We start from the raw sequence: 24,005 nt of genomic DNA, 5'->3' as shown, positions 1-24,005 counted from the left end.
ATATAGATACCCATTTTCCCGAAATTGAGTTTATGATTTAAATCCCAGAATTTTGTGAAAATTGCAAAACTGCCTCTAAAATTCATATAAATAGACAAGACAATATTGAAAGGAAAAAAAAGTTGGAAAAGTAAATACTTTCAGATTTTAAGACTTTTACGAAATGACAACTATGAAAACTAAATGTTTTGACTCAAATACAGGCAAACAAATCATTGGACCAAAAGAGAGAGCTCAGGAGCAAACCATCTTCACATATGCAGGTACGTGATTTGTGACAGTTACCACTCACTGCAGGGGAGCGAAGAAATGATCTGTTTAATGAAAATGGTTCTGGTGATGTTCAAGTGAGAAATAAAAAATGAATCTTGACCCCCCTACCTCATAACATACCCAAAATAAAGTCATATAGAAAACAGACCTAAATTTGAGAGGTAAAATAATAACATTTTCAGATAAAATGTAAAAATAATATATCCATGATATCAGGGTGTGCAAAGATTTCCTCAATAGGACATAAAAATATTAAGTATAAAAGAAAAATTAGTAAATTAGACTTCATTAAAATTAAGAACTTCTGTTGATCAAAGAATGCCATTAAGTTTTCAGCAACTACAATGTGCCAGATTCTGGAAAAACAATAATGTTTTTCATACATAGCCTCATTTGATCTTCATAATGAGACTGTAATGTCATCATCATCATTTCAAATTTAGAGTAACTAAAAGAATATAAGAACACTAATTCGAAAGGATACACACACCCCTATGTTTATAGCGGCATTATTTACAATAGCCAATATTTGGAAGTAGCCCTAGTGTCCACTGGTCCATTGGTTGATCAAGGGATAAAGAAAATATAACATGTAATATACATACACACACACACACACACACCCACACACACAGGAATATTATTCAGCCATAAAAAGGAATGAAATCTTGCCATTTGCAATGACAAGGATGGAACTAGAGAGTAGAAATTGAAGCAAAGGTCAGTCAGTCAGAAAAAGATAAATAAACAATTTAACTCATACGTGAAATTTAAGAAACAAACAAGCTAAGGTAAAAAAAAATAATAATAAGAGACAGAGACAAATCAAGAAACAGACTCTGAATTATAGAGAACAAGCTGATGGTTACCAGAGGGGTGGGGGTAGGGTATGGGTTAAATAGGTGATGAGGATTAAGGAGTACACTTGTTGTGATGAGCACTGGGTATTGAATCACTACATTCTACACCTGAAAGTAATATTACACTGTGCATTAACTAACTGGAATTAAAATACAAACTTAAAAAGTACATAAATTAAATAAATTTGGGCTAACTACAGTTTAGAGTCATTTAAAAGTTGTTCCAGGTCACATAGCTAGTAAGTGGGCAGTTGGGACTTGAACTCAAGCAGACCAACACCAAAGTGTAAAGTCTTAAGGAACTATGCAATCAGACGGTTGCTCAAATGCGTATGTAGGTGTATACATGTGTGTGTGTGTATAATAGAGATCTAGAAACAGAGATATAGCAATACAGGCATGTATCGCGATTTCTAGTAAATAACTGCTAATAATCTCAAAATATTAGGAATAATCTAAATGCTCATTATTAGGAGTTTGTTTTAAAAGTTTTTGTTACAGCTATACAAGTGGGCATAATGCAGCCATTTTAAATGAGAAGGAATATTAACATAGAATGTTGTCCATAACATTTGGAGAGGAAGTATTTATTTTTAGAGGCCTCAGAGAAAGCATATGTATTATAATTTCATTTTTAGAAAATTATTTTTATAACCATATCTCCAGCTATATGTACTAAAGTTCTGGAAGGGTATAAAAAAAGTTAACTGTATCTATGAAGGTAGAAAACTGAAATATTTTCTATTTCAGAGAGTTCTGTATTGTTTGGATTTTCTTATAATGAGTATTCATTATTTAGTAATATAAAATAATTGTTCCATTTTTAAAGTGTAGGCAATTTATAAACCATTGTGCTAATTATTTCAAGTTAATCCTAAATTCAATTTCTGGGTTTTGTTTTCAGCATGCAGTATATATTCTTTTAAACCTCTATGGCCTGTTTTAGGATGGGAAGATATGAATACCATAAATCTAGCTATTAGTGTTGAATATTAAATTTCAGTTTCTATTTAATATTCTAAACCCTACTTTAAAATCCAAACAAAAAAAAAGATTGAGAAAATATAGTTTATCACATATTGTTCTTATGTAAATATTGATCAGGGGCACCAGGGTGGCTCAGTTGGTTAAGCTTCTGACTCTTGATCTGGGCTCAAATCATGATCTCATGGTTTCCTGAGATCAAGCCCCATGTCAGGCTCTCCACTAACAGCGCAGAGCCTGCTTGGGATTCTCTCTCTCCCCATCTCTCTGCTCTTCCCCTGCTCATGCTTGCATGTGCGCTCTCTCTCTCTCAAAATAAATAAACATTTAAAAGAAAAAGAAAAAAGAAATAAACTTGATCATAACAGGTACATCTTAATTTTAAAGTTCCCCTAGTATAGTGGGTTGAAAAGTGCCCTCCAAAAAGTGCGTCCCCCTGGAATCTGTGACTGTGACCATATTTGGAAATAGGGTCTTTGCATACGTAATTAAGGATCTGGAGAGGAAGGCATATAGGATCAGGGTGGGCCCTACATCTAACCACAAGCTCTCTTAGAAGAGAAGAGAAGGGAACAGAACACAGACGAGAGGGTCATGTGAACCTGGAGACTAAGGGGGCTGTGCAGCCACAAGCCAAGGAACGCTGAGGACTACCGGAAGCCAAGAGAAAGAGAGGCATAGAACCAATCAGAACCTCCAGAGAAAACCAACCCTGCGAACCCTTGATTTCAGACTTATGGGCTCTAGAACTGTAAGAGGAGGATAAATGTCTGCTTTATTAAGCTCCTACCCAGTTCTGCTCATTTGTTGCAGCAGTGCTAGGAAACACATACACCTAGATATTTAAAACAATTGTTTTTGACACTTTCTTGAGCAATCGGGTAATTAGACAAAATAAGTAATTTTCTGAAGTCAGAATCTTACCATTTAAACTCTGTCCTATTTGTGTAGTACCAGAGGCAAAATCTATAATTGAACCACTTAGAGTCCTTGCATCAAATGCCGTATTATCTTCCTCCAAACCATTGATGAAGAAACTGATTTTTGTCTGATGCACCTGCAAGAAATTATCACCATTATTATTTTAATTACATAACCTTGCATTTTATCATAACTACATTTCAGTAGTCTTTCTCAAGTTAATTTCTTACTTCACTACTTTCTTCAGTTGGAAAGACTGAAAACAATTTATCTTAATGGCTCATTGATATATCTGTATGTTTATAGATCTAGATATGAACCTACATATTATAGTTTTGTGCTGTGATTTGTACCATGGTATTTAGAGATATACATAATTTTTCGTCCCGTGTATTTAGCAGCACTGACTGCTATGCCTTCATAATTTTTTGAGAATATGCTATTTCTTTATATACTAGTTAAATTTGTTATAACAATAATTGGCAAAAACAGAATTCAATACAAAAGGTAGAAATATTCAAAACTAAGTATGCCAAAAACGTATCACCTGTGGATAGAATTTAAGTTGCTAATACAAAATACTTCCTGTAAACATGTCCTGTATTAGTATTGGTACCATAGTTGATGATTTTCAGCCGTACTTCCCCAATACAGAATATAAAAATTTGACAAGAATATTCTAGCCTAATTATTCAGACAACTTACCAACCCTCTACCATCAGGGATCAACAAACTTTTTCTGTAAACAGTCAGAGGATAAATATTGTCTATTTGCAAACCAAGTGATTTGATTTTGTGTTCCAACTGGTCCAGGTCACAACTGCTCAACTCTGCTATTGTAATAGGAAAGCAGCCAGAGACAGTACATATGTGAGTTAGCATGGATGTGTTCCAGTGAAACTTTATAAAAACATTTGACCAACCAGATTTGTTCCTGGGTTGTGGCTAGATGACCCCTCAATTATATCCTAATTGTAAAATGATGAAGTTATGAAATTTTGTTTCTGTGCAGTGACCCCTGAAGAGCCAACTCAAACCGTTCTGCAGACAACTTCACGGATGGGATTTATACAAAACTGTCAATGATTGCACGTATTTCTGAATAAAATGATCAGCCATTTGACATCAATGTTAGCCTCTACAAACAGTTCTGTTCAAGTGCTTTTAACTTGAATGTAAAAGGAATCATTGGTGCTCTAGCAAAGGAGCTGAAATGGCAAACAAAACACGAGGATGGGGGTGGGGGTAGCAGAAGGAGAGAGAAAGAGAAATACGTCATCTTGCAGGTGAAAGGTTAGATGCTAACATTTTAATTAAAAATATATCCAATCATAGCATTCAAATGCTGTCCTATTAAGACTTCCTCACAATTGATGAAAATAACCATTCCCCAACATCTTTAGAACGTTATATGAGTGACTGTCTTAAGAACTGTTTTCAACAGCCCTCTCTCTCCAAACAAACCAACCAATCAACCCACCCTGACAGTTAACAACATAATTACTTGGGAACAGTAATTCTTCACAAAGTTATTCAACATGGCTTTTCTCCATACTATTTAATCTGCTTTTATTAAAAACCAGGTACTTCCTTAACTCCACTGACCCCATGTTACATTTTACTTAATTATAAAACATAGCCTTGACATAAAGAACTAAAAACACACGCCAACTCCTTGTGGGCCTGCATATATACCTCTCTTCTGGGTAGTAGGGCTGCATTTTTTTTGCAGCCCATTTTTTACAGCCTGTTACTGTCATTTGGTGTTTGACTGTTATCATTATAAAAGATACAGGCTTTTCTACTTTGTTATTTGTAGCATTATCTCATGTTTTACAACATCTTTGCGCAACATGCAGGCACATGAAATATAACTAGTGAAAAGTTCTCGATGGTATTAATGCATAAAAAAGAATGTGGTTCCATCTCTACTGTCTTTACCCAGCCAAAAGCTGATGAACAGCCAATTTTCCTTTATCACATTAGCACAGCCATGAGGGAAACACATTTGTTCTACTCAGCTACACTAAAGATACTATTACCAATCTAACATATACATGTTTTATATCAGCAGTATTCTCAGAGCATGAGAGAGCCAACAATATATTAACACTAGCATGACAGTTTATTTAAGAAAAGAAAATTGTCTCTGTAGAGGGACAGAAGTTAGAAATGTATGGCTAAATCTCAGTGTCACTGGTCTAATAAAGGTAATAATTCTTAGGCTTTCTTTATAGCAGGTAACACTCCTGTGACAGTTCCGTCATATCATTCAAATAAAAATGTTGTCTTTTACAAGTTTAAGTGCACCTTTATTTTGAGTCAGATAGAAAGCATGTTTTTGATTTTCTATATTCACTGTATTATATCTGTAGTCAAGAGTTCAGGACCTTCTCTTTTTTATCAACTCATCGCATATTTGCTTAGGAGAAGGATTCAGTGTCACTTGCAGTGAATTCTGGAAGGATGTTTTCACTTTGTTGGTACTTACAAAATGATGAATGATGATCTCAAGCCACTCTCTTCTGTCGTCCCCTCCCCTATCAACCACCTCTCTATAAATAAGATGAAATCTTCTTTGGTGTTCTGTACCATGTTTTACATTCCAAGATTCTCTTAACTATTTTGCAATTCTGGTCTGGGGCCCCATCACACCGGAACTGTGAAGACGAGGGTCGCGCTTTGCAATAGCTCATTCTGATGATCCCCTTGCCAGTTATCTGGAGGAAGAGGAATATGTGTGGCGGAATTTCTAATTTGTGAAAAAGAAAGCCTTCTGCTGAAGTAGACTTCACACCTATCTCATTTTCCACCCCTCGAGAATTGGAAGAGTTTGTACATGTTTATTGGTGTGGCATGAAGGAATGAATTGGCAAAGCCAGTGGCAGCTGGAGAAAGGCCTTACATCCCCTCATAAGAGATTTAAAAAACACACCGGAAAGAAGATAGAGGGGAGCAGGTCATTCTCACCCCTTCATTTTCTCAGGGCTTCATATTTTATGTTCATTAACTTTTTGGCCAAATTCATGTCCCTGTGACAGTCTGTACTCACTCCTTTGAGCACAAGAGTGTATCAGGTTATTTTTTTTAAGTAGAATACCTGATCATTGTCTTGCTTGAGCAGAGAAGTGTATAATTCCAGGAAGTCACACAATAGCTGAGAAGCTACCAAGAAAAAAATACAATCAAGTCCACCTGGACAGGTGTGTCCTAATTGTCAATCATCTGGTCCACTGAAATGCCAAATCTTTGTTGCTTTTCTACTCCTGCTGGCTCCCAAAAATCCAAAGAAACTCCCAACTCAGGCTGGGAAATAGGCAGAACACCTGCACTAATTTCCTCGGCGGAGAAATAGTTTCCTTGTTGCCTCTATCTTTCTAATTTCAAGTTAATTCAATAAAGCCTGAACCCAGTACTCAAAGTGCCCCTATACATTATACCAAAAAAATAAAGTCATCACCCTTTCTCTCAAGGACCTTGTATGTACGACTAATTTTAATGCACTAGTGTGTGCATCACTATAAACAATGATGGTTGTTTTTAAGTTCTGACTCAGTGCAGTGAATAAAGTGCTGTCCATTTCAAAGAGTTGCTTTGAGAAGTTAGGTCTTAGTCCATTCACATAGGACATATGAATGTCCTATGTGAATGATTCCGGACCTTTTCTTTGGGACTTGTCTTTTCAAAACCATCAAACAGGCCTCCCAGAAATACCACGTGCATTCTTTTAAAGGGTTTCATTTTGAAGCAATTTTTTTTTTCCCTCTGAGACAGAGCTAGCACATATGAGAGTGTGCACACACACGAGCCGGGGAGGGACAAAGGGAAAGGGAGAAAATCTTAAGCAGGCTCCACACCCAGCACAGAATTCAATGCAGAGCTCAAACTCATGAACCGTAAGATCGTGATCTGAGCCGAAATCAAGAGTCAGATACTTAGCCAACTGACCCACGTTGGGGCCCCTAAAACAAAACTATTTTAAGAATTTTGAATGGGGGTGCCTGGGTGGCTCAGTCGGTTAAGCATCTGACTTAGCTCAGGTCATGATCTCATGGTCCATAAGGTTGAGCCCCACGTCAGGTTCTGTGCTGACAGCTCAGAGCGGGGAGCCTACTTCAGATTCTGTCTCCCCTCTCTCTGCCCCTCCCCCACTCATGCTCTTTCTTTCACTCAAAAATAAACATTAAAAAATTAAAAAGAATTTAGAATAATACTTTTGTAGATTTAATAGAAAGTGATTTGGCAACATATCTTGAATTCAAATTCACCCTCAAAAAATAATGATGGGTGATACAAATATAAAGATCATCATTTTGAATACTAAAAAAATCAAACAAAAAAAAATACTGGGATATGAATCTGAAGGGAAAACTTTGAGGAGGAAATATGTCTTGGACTTTCTGAAATAGAAATTTCCCTGAAATAGAATTTCTATTTCTAGGTTAAACAAGGCTTTGCAAAAAGGATTCTACTATTCCATCTATAATTTTTTAAGCATAAGGAAGGCAATTTATTCTAAAAATTCCATAAGATTATTTTTAAATATCACATGTACAGGGGGTGCCTGGGTGGCTCAGTGAGTTAAGCGACCAACTCTTGACTTCAGCTCAGGTCATAATTTCATGATTCGTGAGATCGAGCCCCACATCAGGCTCTGCACTAACATTGCGGAGTCTGCTTGGGATTCTCTCCCTCTCTACCCCTCCCCCACTTGTGTGCAAGTGCGTGTGTGCACGCATACTCCCGTACTCTCTCTCTAAACAAATAAACTTTAAAAATAAAAAATGGGGCACCTGGGTGGCCCAGTCGTTTAATAAGCATCCGACTTCAGCTCAGGTCATGATCTCACGGTTTGTGGGTTTGAATCCGGCATCAGGCTCTGTGCTGACAGCTCAGAGCCTGAGCCTGCTTCGGATTCTGTGTCTCCCTTTCTCTCTGCCCCAACCCTGCTCGCACTCTGTCTCTGTCTCTCTCAAAAATAAACATTAAAAAAATTAAAAGTAAATAAAAGGTATCACACGTATGTTTTCTTCCCTTACCTAAGCACATGTGGAATGTCCCTCTTGCTTACTATCTGAAACAAAGTTCTTCTGAGGTTTTCTTACTCATCCCATCCCAATTACTTCTAATTACCAACAGTCAATCTCATCTAATCGGAGAGGTCCCCTCCCTATCTTATGATCACACAATGCTTGTTTCTGTCTCTGTGCTCTGTTCAAGCTATTTTGTATGGGAATAACCTTGCTACTTCATCTCCCTAAATTTTTAGTATTTTTCCAAATGTACCTCAAGTCCTGTATCTTCCAATAACCCTTTACCAACTATTTCAGTACTATAAAAGTGTTCACATATAGAAAAATTAGCAAGTTGGGCATTAAAATTTTTATATGTATTTTTCCTTTTTATCCTTACAACAATCCAATGAAGGTTTATTACCTCTATTTAAAAAATGATCACAAATAATTCTTTAAAAAGCATCACAGAGAATTGAAAACAAAAAGGTTACATTATTCAAGGTCACATAGAAGGTTGACTGATTCCACGGACTGTTGTAACCAATTTTTGTTAGTCAGTTACACCCAGTTAGCATTTTGAAGTTACAGCCATCTCTTGTGTCAGAGCCATCCATGAGTCTCTCTGCTGTAACTCCACACAGTGAGGATTCCAGCTTCACGTCAAACATCTCCCACAATACGAAGGGTAACAACCCCTATGAGCTACATAATCACTTGTCATTCTCCTGACACTGTGCTGAATGTATATACTCACGTTACTTGTTCAGTTCTCAGACTGTCCTTCTGCAGTGGTCCCACCCCCAAAATGAGGACACGGAAGTGTTTTGTTTATTTTTGAGAGAGACAGAGCAAGAGCAGGGGAGGGGCAGAGAGAGAGGGAGACAAAGAATCCCAAGCAGGCTCCAGGCTCTGAACCATCAGCACAGAGCCTGACGCGGGGCTCAAACTCACAAACCACAAGATCCTGACCTGAGCAGAAGTCGGACGCTCAACCGACTGAGCCACCCAGGTGCCCCAGAGGACACAGAAGTTTAACTGTGGACTTGGGGAACCCTTTCATCTTTGAACAACTTTTACCAATATAAATGATTAAACTGAAAAATATCTCCTTATAACTTCAATTCATAAGGCCCAGCTCTAACTATTGATGTCACCCCAAAGAAATACAATCCCTTTTCCATGTGGAAGCTCACAGATGTAAAGAAAGATGTCATTTTTCTCCTAAATCTTCTTCAGGATAAATGTCTTTCATTTACGTGGTGTTCTCAATACGACATGGTCTCTCTCTTCTTAAAATGTGGCTCCAGAAATACTACAATCTCTACTTGTGATTTGGCTTGCCAAATTGAAACAGGATTATCACCTTAATATAATCCAAAATTGCACGCTAGATTTTTGCCTATGGCATCACACAGCTAAAACTGACAAATTATTAAGTTGAACTCACTTTTCACTAAAATACTGTCTTTTCTTTATTACATCTCTGCCTAAAGCACCTCCACCCCATCCTGTGTATGTGCAGTTAGTTTCATGGACCCAAGGACAGAAATTTATATCTATCCATGTTATGTTTCATCTTGTTAGATTCAGCCCATTGCTCTAGGCTGTCAAAATCTTTTTGGACGCTATGTCTGTCATCAATGTATTTACCATCTTCCAAGATTTGTGTCATTTGCAAATTTGATGAGCATGCCCTACGTGCTGGGCAGAAGCTCAATAAATACTAATTGATTGATTGTCTAATTGATACTCCAAAAATAAAACCACCAAACTACACTGCTACAATTCTAAGCAGTAAAGACACCATTTTCCAACAGATGAATGTGTCATACAAGGATTCATCACCTTTACAGAGTGACCTTGTTTACTAACATGAGTTTTTATATGATTATAAATACTCTAGTCTATCAAATATTCCCTATTAAGCTGCATTTATACAAACTATGAATAAAAGAGTTGAGGCAATTATTCAGGGAAGGTTGATTTGGCACAAATTAGTCACTTGGGCTGCCCTCGAAAATTAGGAATGTGCGTGTGTTCCCATTACTGGTTTGATTCGGTGAATAACTGCTTATGTTTTCATTCCCTTTGACCAGATAAAAGATGCTACAGGGAAATAACTTCATACACAGATAATTTTTTCAAAGATTTTTCTTGTTTTTGTTTCCACTTTTCATTTTCCATGAGCTTGTGTGTTTTATTTCAACGTTTACGCCTCTCCTGGCCTCTTCTCCCATCCACCCGTCTTCCTATCCCTTCTCCTCCTATCCCTGTCCCCTGCGCATACACACTTTCATTTTCTTTCCTCTGAGTAACCCAGACAAGCCAGGCCCTTGAAGTGATCTATGCCTAAATGTATTAAATGTATTACATTATCACTCTAGGTATGACGCTTTGGATTTGCTAGTCTCCCCTTCGTGTCTATTGAAGCTCTCTGTATACTACAACCTCACACAAACAAGCCTCCAATTTACTGCATCTCTAAAAATTTAACATAGGAATGTCAGTAGTTTTCTTGATCCTATCTTGACTGGATATGAAACTCTTATGGCCACTTCTTCCCAAACTATTAAACTACTCTCCTTCTATCTTAAAAAAAAAAAAAAAAAGCAATTAGTTTACACAGAGATGTGATGGAAAATCTGTCAATGGTCTGATTTATTGTTGATTTCCTGGGGAATGGGGATAGAGCCAGCCCATTTTCTGTAGATACTGCCTAGGAACATTTCACGCACAATTCCACATTTAAGAATGCTTTTGGTGTACAGATGATCACAGTATTTTACACGCTCAATTATCTCAGTATCTCATTGGTTCCCTTTTCTCTTTTATCTACACAAAACAGATGATTTCCAGAAAATAACTAGAATTATCTGTAAAACATTTTAGTAACCTTTTCAGTATTTTATATCCCAAAATCTATTTGTTATAACTATAATTACCTCTCCTTAAAAGTCAACTTCTTTTGTCTTTCATGTTTAGGAAGGAGACTACTCATCACATGTTTCATTAAAAACCACAGCTTTTTTGAAAATGTTTCTATCGTTTGAATATTTAATAAGTACATTATGATACGCAAAGTGTTATGCTACACATAAGGGATATATAAAACACAGATCTTTTCTACAAGGAATTTACAATCTGTAATGGAAATGGGCCTATAAAAATACTTCCAAAGCAAGGTGGCAAATGCAGGAAAGTAAATATGAATAAAGTGTGTAGGGACAAAGATGAGAAACAGAGATGTAATTTTAGAATTCTGCTCCTCCAACAACATTCCCCTCTGTCCCACGACAGTGGTATTACTCAAATGAGTTGTCTATATTTGCTTTGTCTGGTTTCTCTTTCCTCATTCTCTCTGTAATGTAGCTCAATTAGTATTTTGTTTTCAATATTTTTTAAAAAACTATCTCAAAGTAATAGGTAAGATGCATCTCAAAGTAATAGGTAAGATGCAAGAACAGTATATTTTTCTGAAACATCTGAGGTTAAATTGCTGAGATACCACATTATCCGTGAGTACTACGGTACATTTACTATTTAAAAACAAAGACATGCTACATAACCATAGTGCAATCATCAAAATAAGAAAATTAACATTAACATATCCCTATCATCCTATCTTCAGACACCATTCAAGTTTTGCCAATTGTTCCAAAACTGTCCTGTACAGATAAAAATAAATAAATCCAGTCCAGAATCGCACGTTGCATTTAGTTGTCATGATTCATAGGACCCCTTTGACCTGGAACAATTCTTCCATCTTTCCTTGGCTTTTATGATCTTAACACTGTTCAAGACTATAGTCTAGTTACTTTGTACATTGCCTCTCAATTTGGGTTTGCCTGACGTTTTCTCGTGGTTAGATACAGATGACTCAGGGATCATTGCATCTTATCGTGTATTACATAATTTCTATTTGTTCCATTATTGATGATAACTTTAATCATTTGAATGAGCTGGTATCTGTCAGGCTTCTCCACTGTAAAAATACAAAATTGCCCTTTGCAATTAAAAAGCATTTTTGACCTTATATTGAGACTGTATAAATATCCTGTTTATAATTAAATTTTCATTATTTACATTTATTTCTATCTGTGTAGACTCATGAATCTGTATGTTATTCAGTGGGATATAATACTCTCAATATGCATTTCAAAGCTCAAATTGTGCCACCTTGAGACGGTAGAGGCCCCATCAACATGGATTCTATATTAAACTGACACATCCTCATAATTCTTTGAATATCCCCTTGCTTTCTCACACGGGATATTCCAGGATCATCTTTACTACCCTGCCCTGGAATCAGCCATTTCTCCAAGAAATCCTGCTTTAAGATGAGTGACTTTGAGGAGCCAAGACCACTGCTAAGCTATACTCATGCTGTTTGGATGTTATTTTCCCAGACCCTTCCTCTTCCTGTCAGTGGATAGAGTTATGGAATATGAAGATAGACAGAAACGTGGATAGACACTGGATATACACACTTATACATTTACATCTATATTATTTCTACATCTATGTATATATGCACACACACCACACACATATGAAATGAGATTATATTGATGAAATCAACTCTAATCTAACACTCTAGGATTCATTCTAATTTTCTCTCTTTCCATATTTGTAACTCCCACCTCTGAAAGGGAGAAACCCGCCACTCCTTATCCTCAGGATGTATATGTATTTGATGAATTCTCCTGTACATAACTAATATCCAGTTGTCATGGCAACCCTGCCCCCAAAGACACATCTTTATCACACTCAGGTCCTGATATCTGCGTGTAGGTCCTTAAAGAGAGCTTGAGAGCCACTCAAGCTCTAATACTCCAACATTTTTATGCCTGTCACATCGTCACAACTCCCTTATCATGGTCACCAATGATTTCCATGAGGCTAAAAACAAATAGTACGTTCCAAGTTTTCATCTTATTTGAACCATCAGCATTTGACAGAGCTGATCACTCCCTCCTCCTTGAACCACATATGTCATTTGGCTACAAGTACATCAAGCTCTCATAATTCTCCTCTTATCCCTCAGGCTGATCTTCTCGGTCTCCTTTGCTTGGATCCCCTTCTTGGACCTATAAATATAGAAGTCCCCCAACATTCAGTCCTTGCTCCTCTTCTTCTGACACATATAAGTAGTTCCTTGATAATATCTTCTTATCTCAATGTTGTAAATAGCATCATTAGGTTGATTACTCCTAAGTGATTAGCTGTATCTCAGACTTCTAATCTAGACCCCTACATCTATCTTTCTATTCAGCATCTCTTCTTGGAAGTCTATTAGGCATTTCAAACATAAATATTCCAAAATAGAGCTCTGCTCTTATGTCCCAACCTTCTTCTTCAACAGCCTTCCCCCACATTGGAACACTGCAACTCTTTCTTCCAGTTGTTCAACCCCAAATCCTGGGAGTCCTCTTTGACTCCTCTCTTTCCCTCATGTCTCACAACTATTCCAGCAAAGCCAGCAAATCCAGAGGTTCTACTTCTAAAATACATCCCGAATCCACTCAATGCTCATCACTTTTCCTGCTGCAACTGTGGCCCAAGCCACCACCAGCCCTCCCCTAGACTTTTACAGTGGCCTCCCAATTACCTCCCAACAGGCCTCCCAGATTTGGTACATGTTCCCCTTCAGTATACTCTCAAGACAGCTTGAGCCAAGCTTGAGCCAAGAAGTCCAAGGATTCTTGCTAAAACAAAAGCGAATCGTGTCACTCATTTGCAAAAAACACCTTCAATGAATTCTTACCCTGTGTAAAAGTTAAAGTCCTACAAAGCCCCACCCAATCTGGCCCCTTATTACCTCTGACTTATTTCCTATTAGTATATTCCTGTGTTCTCTGTTGAAGCTACACTTCCCTCCTCAAACATTCCAGGAATTTATTTCCCTCAGTCTCTGTATTTTCTTTTCTCTCTACTTACCATTATTCCTACAGACAACTGCTGGCTCATTTCCTCATCTTTTTCAGATGTTTCGTCAAATGTCATTTTAGCAAACCTTTCCTAGCTACCCTATGTAGAACTGGAGCTCTGAATCCTTCCTAACCCCCTTCCTATATGATCATTCTCTTTATCTACACCTAACTTGCATATCTTATTTACTTTTCTTTTTATTATCAGTCTCCTTTCTAAGCCTATAATATAAACTCTGTTACAGGAGGTTCCGTTTTGTTCACTGCTGTTCCCTCATTCTCCACAACACTAACTAGCAACTATTGGGTACCCATTAAATTTTAATTAAATGAATGAAGCTTCCTCTAAACTAACTCTTGAAGGATTAATAGCAGCTAGCAAAGTACTCAGTGGTAGAGAATAGGTAAGAAGGGAGTTGTAGGAGGAAAAAAAACACAACAAACAAAAAACTTGAAAGAGCCTTAAAAGTTACCCCCAGCTTTCCATTTATGCTGATCAATCTCCATTCTTTACATTTCTCCTTTTAACGTGGTGAATTTAAAACCACCTTCCTCACTTTTCCTCAAATATGTTCCAGCTTTTAAAATCTCTTTAAATTGTAATGTTAAAGTTGCAAATCGTTAAGTCAAATTATGCTTGAAAGAGGATGATAAAAATGGTGAACATTAGATTTCTGTTTATACTTTCAGGGAATAAGCCAAAGCCCTGCCAGGAGATGTGATCTCACTCCTGACCCAAAGTCAGGAGGGCCGTCAATCAAACCCTCGACATGTGGACAGATGTATAGGAAATCATTTCTGTGTACAGTCCAAAACTAAACTTCATGCCAGTACTCAATTGACATCTTAAAGATCCCGAGCAGTAATTTGTAAGCTGAAATGGAGTCCTGTCATATGAATGAAACAGAGGTAAAAATGCCCACTTACACTATGCACAAGTTAGCCCTACTAAAATCTTCAACAAGGGTAGACTAGTCCATCAAATCATGAATGGATTAGTTATTAGTTTTACATTCTTCAACTACATGCTATTTCAAAAGTGCCACCTGTCTTCCAGGCTTTCTGTGTTCTCTTAGATTTTTTTTAGCACCTCCAGTGGTACCGAGGAAAATTTATTAAGACTAAGCCTCATAAACGAAATAAAGAAGAGTCATTTGGGGGCAATGGAAAAATAGGAATGTCTTTAACCTCTTTTAAGTACTGTATCATGAAATCTGATGTGAATGGCTTTGCCTTTAAAGACATTCTAGAATGAGAATGAGGTCTTCAGAGTGACCCTTGTTTAAAGGTGGTGCTCCCTGCCCTGAAGCTGGTGAGAGAGTAATTGTCTAAGCAGTTTTTTCCTCCATCAGTAATGGAGAAGCACGCACATTTAATTGGGTTGAGACAAAAATAATGACACCAGCAAATAGGCATTCTTTTAAGGTAAGGATTGTATCAGCCCTAAAAACAAAAGTAGCTATTTATGGATCAAATGCAGGACATTCAGCAGTTTCTCTTACCCCCTTGGTGACGACGACGACAACAACAACAACAACAACAACATGGAGATAATGTCATCCATTTGGGCAAAATAAATGTATATTTTTATTACCATCTGAAGAACCTCATATTAGTCATTGGATTACCAGATTCAGAGAGCACTCTTGAAAATCATATTCATTTTGTCTTTTTATATTTCATATTTATTGAGTTCAATTCTTACATATTTCTTCCAAAGCCATTTTCCCCTAAGGAAGCAGCAGCTGTCAAAAAAATCTGTAAATTTGGTGGGGTTGTGTATTTAGAATAGATCATCTCTTTTTGAAAAGCCTAGATTAGCCTTCTCCAAAGACTGGCAGACCTGAGAAGTATGAGGCCCAGGATGAAGACTGCATTAGGAGGAAATATCTGCATGGTGATTTTACTTATTAAAAAGATAAATGAGGTTATAACTGTTTTCAGTATATGTTTAGAAAGGGTGAATCAAGAATAAAGGTGGATGTTAAAAGGGAAAAGAATTAAAAGGTAAGGGTGAGAATGATGAGGCTTCTAACAGCTACTATAGAAAATCTCAACCTAATATCCAATGTCTCTCACATAATACTTGTGTCCAAGATAATTGTCTGAGGCTTTGAATCTCCTAATACCTGTACCAGTGGATGTTTGTAGAAATAAGTAGTTTACCTCCACTTTCTTCAAATTTGCCTTTGAATTATAACATTTAAATACTCGATTTAAGTTGAGATTTTTGGACTTGAGACTTTTTACTAGCATAGGTTGTAGGGATGAAGGATTGTAGGATCTGCTTAGTCTTTATTTTTATGGCGATCTCAGCTTATATATTGCCAACGTGGAGAGACCTTTAATGCCCAAGCAGGCCCAAATAATCACCCAATAACTTGCTATCATGTTACCCAATTGTAATTATTTGGATGCTACTTTTCTCTCAATATATTTCTTGTTTAGTTTTTTTTTTCTCCCCCACCATCCCTCAACAGATGCATGTGCACATGCACGCACACACACATACACAGTTCACATGAGCTCTGATCATTTCACTGCACTCGTCCTAGCTCAAGGCCTTTTTGACTTAAAGACATTTCCTTTCGAGACTCTAACATAACTTTTTCTATCCATGATTTTTCCCGCATCCATTCTCTTTCATCTCTGATACTCCTATTGTGTGGGGGTGGTGGGGGTGTTGGATCTGTCTGTGGACATGATCACCTTCACTCTAGACTGGATCCGATAATTTGAAGTAAGTGTAGGTCTGCAATACAACTCCTTTTCCTGGCACAGGGACTCCCTTTCATCCACGTGGCAACAGTCTGCCTTCTTATGGCCTAGAACCTGCATGCTGTGCTCGACGCTGAGGTCAAATGTCTCCACTGCTGGATGACAGCTGACCCACGCTGTCACCCCAAGTGCAGTTTGCCAAGTCATGTCCCTGGCCCTCTGTTCGATCTGCTTACTTACACTACCCACAAACAGTACTTTCCTCTGTCCCAACTCTTCCCTCCTATGTGTATTTTGGATTGTGCTTTCTTTTGCCAATCTAATCTCATCTGCTTTCTACTTTCATTGATTCCTAAAACAAATGTCATAATAATTGTATTCCTTTCTATACCGTACAGTAGTAACATTTTTGATCAGCTGCTGTTACATTTGAGTGACCTCAAATTGTCAATCCCTTTCTTAGAGAAAAAAAAACAGCAAGGACCTGATAAACTAACTGTAAGAAATGAATATAGGTACTGCCTAAGTACCTTATTCGTAATGCACTTGAGATCTTCTCAAAATTTCACTTCACCATTAGGCTTTCACACTACTCAGAATCAGTGTCTAAGTCATTTATACCATTAGACCAGCTAGATGACAGCAAGTTGTCAACAGAATTCTCAAGGATTTCTCTGAGGAACTAGAGACTTACAAGGGGGAGAAAGTGTCATTCCATCTGAATCCAACCATTACACCAATTGACCTGAAAGCTAGAAAGGTTCTATTTCTCTGAGGAAAATAAAACAATTGGAAAGCTTGAGTATCCAATCAAACAAATTACATTTACCTCCCTGGAGGACTACACCACTTGTGCTCTAACCAGAGTTTAGAAGGAATATATATTTTAATGGACAAGCTTAGCACAGGATACTGCAAACGAACAGAAAACAGAATTAATAAAACTGATATATAATTGAACCAAGAAGCCACGGAGGTATAAAACTCAATCTTACTTGAAATAACATTTTATACAAACTTAAATCTAAGCACTGTCATTTAAAACTGGGTATTTATGGAATTAAGGGGGAAACTGGTAAGAATCCCAGTTTTATTCTGGATTTTCATTAATGATCTGTAAGAAGAATTAGTCTGTTAATGAAATCCACAGATGACACTAAATTGATAGGTATTGCAAAAAAGTCACTGAGAAAAAACATAAAATAAAATGTAAGAGGTTAGATATCGGGCTTGATCTGAGTATGAGATTCACTCTATTTTAAATGGAAGGTCATTCCGAACATACATTTTAAATAACATCTCTTTCCAAGTAGCTGAAAATGTATGTGTGTTACTATCACTACCTTGTGTTTACTGGGAAGGAACACTGTTCCAGACACCAGGGAGAATACACAGCCAGAATCATGAAAAAATCAGAGGTCAGAAATGTCAAATGCAGAAGGAAAAAAAAAAAAAGTTCTAGGGAATGTGAGAGAAAGCCAGTGTCTGTGTCGTTTTTTCCTTCATACAAGTTAAGATAAGATGTGTTAGTTTGAGGGAAATTCCACTTATCCTCTGTGTTGTAACAGCTAGAAAAGGCTCAATATGAGCACATTTGTGGAGAGACAAGGAGATCATTGAATTCATCAAGAGACAAAATATGAGAGAAAGAAACAAAATCACTAGTTTACTCACAGTTGTTTAACTGATAGGAGGAAGAGGAAGAACTAAGCCATACAATCATCATCATTGGGAAACTACAAAGTGATCACTATCATGAAAAGGACAGTTTTGTTCTGGATAAAGAAAGAGAATTTATACATAATTTAGAAAAGTTACAAATGGTCATTCATCACTTAAAAAATATCTTGAGCTTTTCATTCCATCCCATTTTCTTAATAATATCATCATTCCTTACCAAAATCACCCAACTTCCTTTTTTAATATATTTATTTTTATTACACATCAACCATGCAACAGACGTTTTGCTGTTCTTGACACCTAGAAATGAATAAGGTACTTGTCTTCAATAAACTCAAACCCAACCTAATGCAAAATCTACCTACAAATACCTAATAAAATCTACCTGTATGAAAAATATCATACAACCAATGTTTTTAAAAAAGCAATGGTAAAGGAGCAGATAGGAGAAAAGGGAAGAGAGTATTGAAGTGTTTTTGTTTTGTTTTGTTTTGTTTTATAAAAGAAGTTGCATTTGTGATGGTCACTGAAATATGTCTACAAAAGAACTGGGGGTTAAGAGGAAGAAGAAAGGTAAAAGGCAGAAGAAACTGAGTAAAGACAGGATTAAGAACTTTGAGGCAGACCATGAAGTACACGGATTTCAGAGACTCAGAACTGGTTAAAGCTCAAGGGACACAGGACAATGAGGCTACCAATGTACAGCCCAGCAAATGTTGAATAGTCTTGAAAGCTTTGCTAAGAAAAGACGAATTCATTCTCTGGAGTATAAGCAATGGTGAACATGCAGTTTATTTAAACAAAAGAGGTATGTAACCACATTTGTATTTTAGAAAGAAAATAATTTTCCCTACAGAGGTTGTTTTGGAGACAGGAGTAACTGAAAATACTGGGGGGGGGGGGGAGTGGGAAGTGGGTAGGGGATATTTATAAATGGGTTGCAATGCACAAAAGTTAAGGGAGTCTCTTTCATCCTTCCAGCTCTTAGTTGCAAGCCATGTTGTAAAAGGCACTCAAAACTTTCCTGCTTTTCATCTTTACTGCTCCTCTAATCTCTAGGTTATCAATGAATCCCTCTCAGTTTCCCATTAATTTTTCTCAGAAATTTTTCCTTGCGTTTTCTCTTGCTACATATTCAATTGATTAATACTTCTCATCTGTATTATTGTCCTATTTGCCAAATCTCTTTGTTCTAATACTGGACGACATCATCTTGTATTCACTCACTCACTCATTCAAAAAATAATTCTTGAGAAATGACCATACTCAGACAAGATGCCATGGTCTAGTGGAGGGTACAAATAAAGAACACTGAGCTACTTTGTACAAAGGAGAGAATACCAGGTATAGAGGATTCCAGAAGGCATACATTTGTTATGTCTATGAATCTAATAGGATACAATTTAGAGAAGATAAAAATATAAATATAAGAAACACTTGTAAAACTAATGTCAACTCAGTACAGACCTTGGTTATAAGGAAAAGTCATAAGACTTATCACTTACAATACCTAAATTTAGCTTTCCTAAGCTATAAAATAATGGAGTATAAAGTAATGACAATGCCATTTTTGTCAGCCAAAAAAAACCCAATATGGAATCCATTTTTAACAATTTAGTTTCCATTTCTTGTTTCACAATTTAGTATTGTATAGCTGACCTGATGGAAAACGTCTTCAATATAGACCAAATTTGTTCACATAGAACATTCCATGCAAATTAAAGTAGCCAAGACCAAAATTGTGGGATTTGGGTCATTTTCTTCAGATGCTGAACATTTTTTAATTATTAGACAAGAAGGTTTAGGGTATAAAAGTTGTTTTAATATAGTGCATAGTCTCCAGGTGGGCCAAAATGCTTTACAAATTAATGAGGTAGATATTGGCTGTGTAGTGACTTCAGTAGGCAAACACAGAATCTATTAAGTACTCAATAATACCCTTTACAGATCCTCAAACATTAAAATCTATTTTAAAGCAACATTTCCAAAATGTGTCACAGGGTCTTTAATGCCCTGCGCCACCAGAGACAGAAATAAAGGACCTTATTTTAACATTTAACCTGAAAGGACATTTTAACCCGCCCTCCCTCTTTTTTCCCTTCCCCCATTATTACACTGTCTGCATTAGGTATGAGGCAAAATTCTGGTATGGGAATTCAACTCAAATATCTCATTGAATAGCATCAGGCTCTCTTGACCTTCTAACCTTCTCTTTTGTCCGAACCTCCTGAGAATCAAGCATGTCAGACAGTAACTAGCTTCCCCTTGAATAGCATTATTGGAAAGGGAGGAAAAAGTCCTTGCCCAGGACCGACTACATTCTGCCATGATCCAGTTAGCTAGCTATTTAAAGTGAAAAACAACGAACGTCTACAAATTTAACTCAGTGAGTTTAATTATAACCATTATCCTCTCTTTCTCAAAAAAAAAAAAAAAATCTAGCCTTCATGTAAGACAAGGATGTCCAACTTGAGAAGTCAGTGACACAACTGGATGGCAAGGAATAACACTTTATCTACAAATGGGATTGTTTTAATGTTTTCCCTTCTTGAGTGCAGCTTTAAGGCAATATGTAAGGATCTCTTCCTTCAGAGTCTTATCCTTCACTGAAAATCCACTAATTTTGCAGGTTTTGGTTACGCTGCTTTTTGGTGACTGGCATCAATAACCAACCAACTTTGTTTCTGTAGTTTTGTAGTTTTTCAAAAATTCTTTTCCATTCTTTGGATTTTAAGATGTTGACTTAAAATGGAAATTGCAGACGCACAAAGGAATTAAGACTCAGAAGATGAATTTTTCTTGTGAACATAGTGAACAAGAAAACATATCACTTTTAACATAAAAGCAGCTTTCTACACATGTCATGAGGCATTTGCACAGGTCCTTGTTCTCAGTCAGACCCAAATGCAAATGCCATGTTAACAGAGAGAGAAATCAAAGAATGACATTGGAGGACAAGCCAGAGCTACAATTTATCTGCATAACACTCGACAGTCCAATGGCAACTTCTAAGCTGCTGACACTACTCGCTGAAGCTCCTGCCAAGGAAACTCCTGCTGCTTTTTCTGTGAGGAAATTCCTGCACTGTGTAACTTATTATGCAAGTCTTTCCCTGTCTCCCAATAGATATTCTTCAAACAATCAAAGGGGTATTGAAACTACTGTATTTAAAGGAAAATCGATTTTAATTTTATATGATAAATTTTCATAAAGCTATAGGTAATTGCAATACAAGGAGAAGAATAGGAAAAGTAGTGGCAGAAACAGAAGAAAACAATTAAAAGAAACCGAGGGCCCCTTTCTTGAGCATCGAGTGCAATGAGAAGAGGGAAAGCCTCTGGGATGAAACTGACCAGCTTGTACTTGACTGCTTTCATATAAAAACCTATGAATCCCGCCTTCCCACTCTACCAGTTCCCGCTATATAGGAATAATATTGGGACCAGGGCACCTGGGTGGCTCAGTCGCTTAAGCAGCTGACTCTTGGTTTTGGCTGAGGTCATGATCTCTCAGTTTCATGGGTTCAAGCCCTGCATTGGGCTCTGCACTGAGAGCTCAGAGCCTGCTTGAGGTTCTCTCTCTCCCTCTCTCTATGCCCCTCCCCCACTCATGGTGTCTCTCTGTCTCTCAAAATTATTAAGTAAACTTTTAAAAAAGTGAATAATATTGGGACCAAGTAAATAAATGAAATCTTCTGCACACCATCAAAGTTGTAAACAAATGAATGTTATCATTTATTTATCTCCTGGTGTTTTGAAACTCAGCTGATATTTACAATGTAGAAGAAAGACAAATGACTTTTTAAAGGAAGTAAGGAATTAGTCCTTCTATGATAAAAGTCTTGGTCCAGGTTAACCCCACATAATTCTACCAAGACATTATAATTCTTCACATCCAACTACTTACATAGCCTTTCTTCAAGGAATGAATTTACTAACCAGGATATTTCTAAATATAATAAAACAATTTTTAAATCTGGAATTTTATATGTAAGCAAGAGTAAATTCTTAATCTGATATTAACTTCTTAACCTATTTTCTTTTCTCCACTATATACTCTCCATTAATTTCTAAAAGAGATTTACATGCTGACAAGATTTATAGCTAATGGAGCAGAAAGTGAGTGCACCCCTTAAATAATTGGCCTATTTTCTTCAATACAAATATGAGTCACATCCCTAATGAGGAATGCATGATATCTCTAAAGGCACTAGAGTCTTGCCTCAAACACACTTTTATTGACCAGAGAACAGGTTTTCTACACACCCTCCCTCCAGAGCCACTGGAGATGATTTAGTTTTTATTTTAAAATATAGACAAGCATTTCCACCAATGCTCAGGTATTGGGTGGACAAAATAATAGTGACTTACATTTACATCTTGCTTCTCGACTGTCAGGACATTTACTAGCTGTCAGTAAAAGAGAAAAATAAAAAATTGACTGTCAGCTTTAAAAAAGAGTAAGAAAGAGAAAGTATAGCAGGAAATGTGGAGGAAATAATTTTGAAAAATATTTTACCTACTTCAGCATGAGTTTTTCTCCTGTGTGAGATGTCTAACTACATAATTTGAATGGTTTGATGTGTTAAAATCGCAGATTCTAGAAAAGATGGAAATGCAGGAGTACAACATGTTTGCTTTGCAATCACTGTTTCCAAGCTAGGTTGAAGCTGCTGCAAACACAGCTGCCATTCACCTAGTTAAATAAAGGGATTCCAGAGCTTTGCGGTGTTATTTGTACAGAACAGGAGACTTAGGCTCAGATTATTAGATCTATGTGTCCCTTATATTTCCCAGTCAGAATCTTAATGAATTTAGCTGAAAAGTGGAGAATGTAATAACCACAATGGAGAATGAGTTCACGTCATCCTTGTACCTTTTCCCAAACAAAACCCCCCAAGTCTTACTTATTTTCCCACCCTAAATATTCAGAAATGGAAGCAAACTTTTTATTTTACGGTATGTTGGATTATATGTATTTTATAGTTCAATGAAAATATTTTAGTTATGTGACTTAAATTATATGCCTTTTAAAGAGCAAAATATTCTCAAAGTGGTATCCACTTAGGTACTTTCTGTACCTAAGCTTTGAAGAGAACTCATGGGCCCAAATATCAAAAAATAAAGGAATAAGGACATGACAAATGAATGTGGATGTATTTTCTTGATTTTCATAATCACACACCAAATGAAGATGAAGATTTGAAGTTTATTAAAGATGGAAGAATTCTCCCGCCGTGGGGGAGTTTTCCTGCTATCGGTTTGCAGTTGCTCATCAAGGAGACCCTTTAAAATCCTTCATTACTCATCTGATTTAGTGAAATTAAAACTGGATGAGCGGAAGTTATTTTTCTTAAAATGATGGAATCGTTACAGCACTCTGTCCAGAGATAACAAGTGGATGGACGAGAACATCAGCTGGGAATATATTTAAATATAGATTTACACATGCAGTATTAGGGAAGGTAAAAACAGGATATGAAATAAACATTAGGCATCAACTCTAAGCTCACTGTCAAGAGTACGCCCAGGCTTCTAACCACAGAGTTCAGCTGAAGGTAACTATCTGTCAAATGTAATCTGTGCGAGTGAATATGCTTAAGCTGGTGCTATGAATCAACCAAAATT

At 36.8% G+C, this 24,005-nt stretch overlaps 1 protein-coding gene across 3 annotated transcripts in view; it reads right to left on the bottom strand.

The window, feature by feature from the left end:
* The window catches only part of USH2A (usherin), a 739,062-nt gene that overhangs the window by 676,859 nt on the left and 38,198 nt on the right, over window positions 1-24,005 (bottom strand). For all 3 annotated transcript variants that reach the window (XM_019465619.2, XM_053908979.1, XM_053908980.1), the window contains exon 4: window positions 3,042-3,174. In XM_019465619.2, coding sequence (XP_019321164.2) covers window positions 3,042-3,174 — 133 coding nt within the window. The remainder of the gene's footprint in view (window positions 1-3,041; window positions 3,175-24,005) is intronic.

The sequence above is a fragment of the Panthera pardus genome, unplaced genomic scaffold, assembly GCF_024362965.1.
Source record: "Panthera pardus isolate Hobbes unplaced genomic scaffold, ASM2436296v1 HiC_scaffold_21, whole genome shotgun sequence".
Lineage (NCBI taxonomy): Eukaryota > Metazoa > Chordata > Mammalia > Carnivora > Felidae > Panthera > Panthera pardus.
Note: the sequence above shows the minus strand (reverse complement) of the source record. Positions and strands in the feature narration are given on the sequence as shown.